The following is a 5,402-nucleotide window of genomic DNA, read 5'->3' as shown; positions in this document are numbered from 1 at the left end:
CCTCCCAAATTTCTTGTTCTTCTTTTTTCCCATGAAAAGACAAAATAAAAACTCATTGATGGTGAACCATGACAAGTGATGGCGGGAGGTGGCGGACTACGACAAGAAACGACAATTGTCTGTGGACAACGGTCGACAATGACATATACCGGCCAACAGGATCCAGGAAGGACTGGAGAGCCCCCCTACACATTTGGGAGAAAGATAGTGTGGATGGAGGGACCCCCAAGATGAAAGAGGAGTTGGATTAGGGTTTTAGCTTATAAATCCCTAAACGAGAGAGATGAAAGGACTCCTCCCCCAAGAAAAGCTTAGGGTTCCTCTGCCTCCCGACGGTGTCGCCGTCTGTCCGCCTCGTCTCCGATGGCTTTAGGGCCATGGAGGCGCGGTGGATCCCGACCCTTGCCGGTGGGAGGGCTTTGTTTTTAGACGTTTCTTCGAATTTTGTTAAGGTTTGTGTGATGCTCAGGAAGATGAGTCGGCGGCGGCTCCCTGAAGATGGAATAAGGTTCTCCTTGCCTAGCCCTCCATTCCGGTGGTGCGTCTAGCATCATCGGTGGACGTGTGGAGATGTGTCTTCGGCGGATCTGGTTGTAGTTCGTCTATGTTCGTGTTTCTTCAGGTTGGATCCCTCCGATCTATGCTACTCTTCATCGACGGCGGTTGCTATTCTGCCGCGATGGTCTTATTATGCGGCCTTAGCATGACAACTTCCTGACTGTCTACTACAACAAGTTTTGTCCGGCTCCGGCGAGGGAGGGGCGATGACGACGGCGCGCCTTCGACTCGCTTCAGTGCTCGCAGTCGTCATTAGATGGTCTACAGATCTAAATTAATTTTTATTAATTCTGGTGTTTGTTGTATTGCCATGATTAAAAATGAATAGACTGGAAGTTTTTCCGGAAAAAAAAAAGAGAGAGATGAAAGGAAGAATGGCGACATAATTTGAAGTTACAAAAAGAAAAAACTTTTTTTTTTTGAGGATCAAAAAGAAAAAAAGAAAAAACTGAAGTTGCTCTCACCGGTGTCGCCTGATCTAACCCCTCTTCCCGAGCCCGGCCCGGTCCGGCCTGCTACCGTGTTCCTGGCCCTACCCAAAGCTCCAATCCGACCCGACCCAGTGCTCTAAAACCCGTCCTGCAGTGTGCAGTCCATCGCCTCTGTGCTACGCCGTACCTTAGCGTCAACGCCGACGCCCCCCTTCCCACACGTAGCCCCCTCCGCCCACCGCCGCCGCCGCCGCCGCCGTCGCCGTTCCACCTCGTCGCCTCCACCGCGTCCGCAGTCTCCGTCATCGGCTTTTGAGGTATACCGTCCAGTCATCCACGGTCGGATTACTTGAACCGAAAAACTTTTGACTTAGATTTGGGGCGTGGCGGCGCGCGCCCGGCGCCATGCCGCCTAGAACCCTAGATCCGCCTCCCTGCAGCCGGGTTCGGGCTTAGATTTGGCCAGGCTTCTTTTTTCTGCGTTTTTGCGGCGTTGTTCTTAGCTCTACTATGCTCAGAGATCTGGTCGGATTAGTTGCTTATTAGGGTTTTTGTTTTTTCGTCTTTGCTGCTGCGGATTGGTGGCTCCCGTAATTTTGTGCGCCCCTTTCCCTTGGTATAGGCATGTTCTCATCGGTTTGTGCCTATCGGTCCTATTTTACATTGTTTAAGTATTTTTTCCCCTGGTGCTGGCTAGATTTGATGCTATGTTCGATGAGAAGCACCACTTCTAGATTAAAATTGACTCACAATTGTACAGTTCTATGTCTTAGGGGTGCCAGAGCGGCGTCCGATCCGCCCTGCTTTGTAGTATAAACAGATCACGTTAGCTATAATTTCCTCATCCAAATTTAGCTTAGTTTGCACTATTTCCCTACTTATGCGGGATATGCGGGATGCCCACTTGCATCTATGTTGGAGGCTTGGTCTATCATATTTCCTATTCTTGAGCACACGCTATTCGTTAGTGCTGCGTACTAGTAAGAAGTAGCCTGCAGTTCTAGATCTTCTGGATCTTGAGCTTTTTGGAGGTTTTTCGAAGCCGAACGTTGCATGGCGGTGTGCATGTAACCGCCACGTAGCGTATGTTTAGATTCAATTTTGAGGACCTCGAAGGCCACACGCTTTCTGCCTTTTGTAAGGTTATAACATTTCTTGCTTGATATGATACGCAGAGCTCGCTTTGTTTTTTTTGTTTGAAAAGAATCATCACGTGATTCCTGGGCTATTTCCGAATCGGCCGACTCATATATATGGTATTTTTACCGTTGCTGGCATTTTCAATTAAATTGTAGAGCTTAGGTGGTTATCCACTTCGCTACCTGCCATTTTTTTCAGGTAACGTAGATCACGTGTTGGATTTAATTCTTTTAGTGTTTTAAGTAAAGTGACCGTGCAGCTACTGGAATAGGTTGACATACGTTGTCGTATTGCATTGAATGTCTCGCTCTTTTTCCCATGCAAAATCTAAAATCAATTTTCTTGCAGCTCTTAGACTCCCATCACTTATCAGCACTCTGCTCATTTCTTACACTTGATAGTTTCTGTATTCTGCAGGTGAACTGAGCACCCAACTTTTGTCAAGATGTCTGATAGTCATGAAACCGACAAGAACATTGAGATGTGGAAGATTAAGAAGCTGATCAAGGGACTTGAGTCTGCTAGAGGCAATGGCACAAGCATGATCTCTCTGATTATGCCTCCACGCGATCAAGTCTCGCGTGTGACCAAGATGTTGGGTGATGAATATGGTACTGCTTCAAACATAAAGAGTAGAGTCAATCGTCAATCTGTTTTGGGAGCCATCACCTCAGCTCAGCAGAGGCTGAAGCTGTATAACAGGGTTCCCCCAAATGGATTAGTTCTCTACACTGGAACGATTGTTACTGATGATGGCAAGGAAAAGAAGGTTACAATTGATTTTGAGCCATTCAAGCCCATCAATGCGTCCTTGTACCTTTGTGACAACAAATTCCACACTGAAGCCTTGAGTGAGCTCTTGGAATCCGATGACAAGTTTGGCTTCATCATTATGGATGGTAATGGAACTCTTTTTGGCACACTTAGTGGCAATACTCGTGAAGTGCTTCACAAATTCAGTGTGGATCTCCCCAAGAAGCATGGAAGAGGAGGGCAATCTGCTCTGCGTTTTGCTCGCCTTCGGATGGAGAAGCGTCACAATTATGTTCGGAAAACAGCTGAACTTGCTACTCAGTTCTTCATCAACCCAGCTACCAGCCAGCCTAATGTTGCAGGACTAATATTGGCTGGTTCTGCTGATTTTAAAACAGAACTGAGCCAATCTGACATGTTTGATCAGCGCCTTCAGTGCAAAATACTTAATGTGGTTGATGTTTCTTATGGTGGTGAGAGCGGTTTCAACCAGGCCATTGAGTTATCAGCTGAAATTCTAGCAAATGTGAAGTTCATCCAAGAGAAGAAGTTGATCGGGAAGTACTTTGAAGAGATTAGTCAAGATACTGGGAAGTATGTCTTTGGAGTTGATGACACCCTGAAGGCTCTTGAAATGGGTGCTGTTGAAACTTTGATGGTGTGGGAAAACCTTGATGTCAATCGGTTTGTGCTTAAGCACAGTGCAACTGGAGAAATTATCATAAAGCATCTGAACAAAGAAGGTGAAGCCGACCAGAGCAACTTCCGTGATCAATCTACCAATGCTGAGTTAGAAGTCCAGGAGAAGACCTCACTTTTGGAATGGTTTGCTAATGAATACAAAAAGTTTGGGTGCACCCTTGAGTTTGTTACCAATAAATCTCAAGAGGGCTCACAGTTCTGTAGAGGATTTGGTGGCATTGGCGGTATCCTCCGCTATCAGCTGGACATTCGCTCCTTTGATGATCTTGATGACGACGAGGGTGTCTATGAAGACTCTGATTAGCAACCAATCAATCACATGCCTGATGTGGTCGCGGTTAAATCTGAATTTGACGTGACTATTTGCTCCGGAGCACCTCAAAGAAGCTGTGAGTTTCCTCATATGCAATTAGCCCGTAATTCCCTTGTCATTTGCATGATTTCTGATGCTCTCCTGTTCTATTTTCAGATCCATTGAATGATGGGCGCGGGTCAGCTACATATTATTATGCTTTAGAAGTCTGAGACATACAACCGCAATTCCTCTATTAAAAGACGTCAAGATGTTATCCTAAATCGCAATGATGACTCTGTGTACCGAACCTTGGTTGTTACCTCCTGTTTTGCCCATCTTTTTTCCCAGGAACTCATGCGTCGCTGTTGTCTGAACTGACTCTGTGTCTATGGTTCAATTTAGCAACTTGTCTCCCCTGATGGTAGAACATGGCAAATGTCTGCCCTGAATTTGAGTTGTTGTAAGCTACTTATTGTTGTTGTCATGCGGGAAAGGTTGAATTGGGATTCATTCAAGTGTGTCTTTTAACTTCCGGTCTGTTACCTCCGTCCCAAATTATTTGTCTTAGATTTATCTAGGTATGGATGTATATCTGTCTGGACAAATCTAAGTCTCGAATGTCTTAGATTTATCTAGGTATGGATGTATATCTGTCTGGACAAATCTAAGTCATCTCATTCGAGACGGAGGGAGTATTTATCATCTGCATCTGCAGTATAAAGAGCACCAAAAGCTTCATCTGCATCTGCAGTACAAAGAGCACCAAAAGCAGCTGACCGGCTGAAACTTGGGCCGGCTGCGTTTGATTTTGCTAAAGCGCAGGTCTCCTACCTTTGGAAGCGCTCCTGGAAGGCGCCACATCGCTCTTTTTTCATTCCTTTCGATCTTCACACCGTGGTTCACAGATGCTCCTGCAACGGAGGTGCATGAGTCTCTCCATGGATGACCACGGCGCAGGTCGCCGAACAGCAGTTGGTTTTTGCTGCAAATAAGCAAGTTGAAAAACCACAGTTAGTTTTTCCTACGACCACATCACCTTTTTTGCTACAACCAGCGTCACTATTTGCTACAATCTTCGGCGGTGTAGTTTGGCGGACGGCAGCGACAGATGAATGTAACCGAGAGACCAGAAAACTGCAAACCATGCTATGAAAAAGCTATGACTGACAACAACAAAAGTGACGACCGTCGGACTGATTGTTGCAACCAGCAACGGCGAACTTGTGGACGGGGACGGCAGACGGCTGCAACCTACAAAGGAGCCACAACTGTCGTCCAATTTTGCTACAACTTGCGTCGTGTCGTGCTACTACCGGTGTTGAGTTTTGCTACAACCGGTGTCGACGGTTGGAAAAAAGCTTCAACCGGCGTGAGAAAATGCTTCAACCTGGTGTGGAGCGGTGATGCTGAGAGCTGCGGCCAGGGGCACGGTGGTGTTGCGACGGACATCCTACGACGGCGGCGGCTAGGTGTTGCATCGACAGAGATGTCGGGCATGCTACAAGACGGCGTCGTTTTGCTAG

The 5,402-nt window shown here is 46.7% G+C and overlaps 1 protein-coding gene across 1 annotated transcript; it reads left to right on the top strand.

Moving 5' to 3' along the window:
• Positions 1-1,149: 1,149 nt before the first annotated feature.
• Positions 1,150-4,394, top strand: LOC119286942 (eukaryotic peptide chain release factor subunit 1-3-like). Its single transcript, XM_037566411.1, has 3 exons — positions 1,150-1,306; positions 2,547-3,973; positions 4,054-4,394. The coding sequence occupies exon 2, from the start codon at positions 2,575-2,577 to the stop codon at positions 3,886-3,888; it is 1,314 nt and encodes a 437-aa protein (XP_037422308.1). The 5' UTR covers positions 1,150-1,306; positions 2,547-2,574; the 3' UTR covers positions 3,889-3,973; positions 4,054-4,394.
• Positions 4,395-5,402: the final 1,008 nt, after the last annotated feature.

This window comes from Triticum dicoccoides, chromosome 4A, assembly GCF_002162155.2.
Source record: "Triticum dicoccoides isolate Atlit2015 ecotype Zavitan chromosome 4A, WEW_v2.0, whole genome shotgun sequence".
NCBI lineage: Eukaryota > Viridiplantae > Streptophyta > Magnoliopsida > Poales > Poaceae > Triticum > Triticum dicoccoides.
The sequence above is the reverse complement of the archived record's forward strand: the minus strand, read 5'-3'. Positions and strand labels throughout refer to the sequence as shown.

Coding starts and splice junctions, on each gene's coding strand:
- LOC119286942 (XM_037566411.1), top strand. CDS start 2,575: ATGTCTGATAGTCATGAAACCGACAAGAACATTGAGATGTGGAAGATT.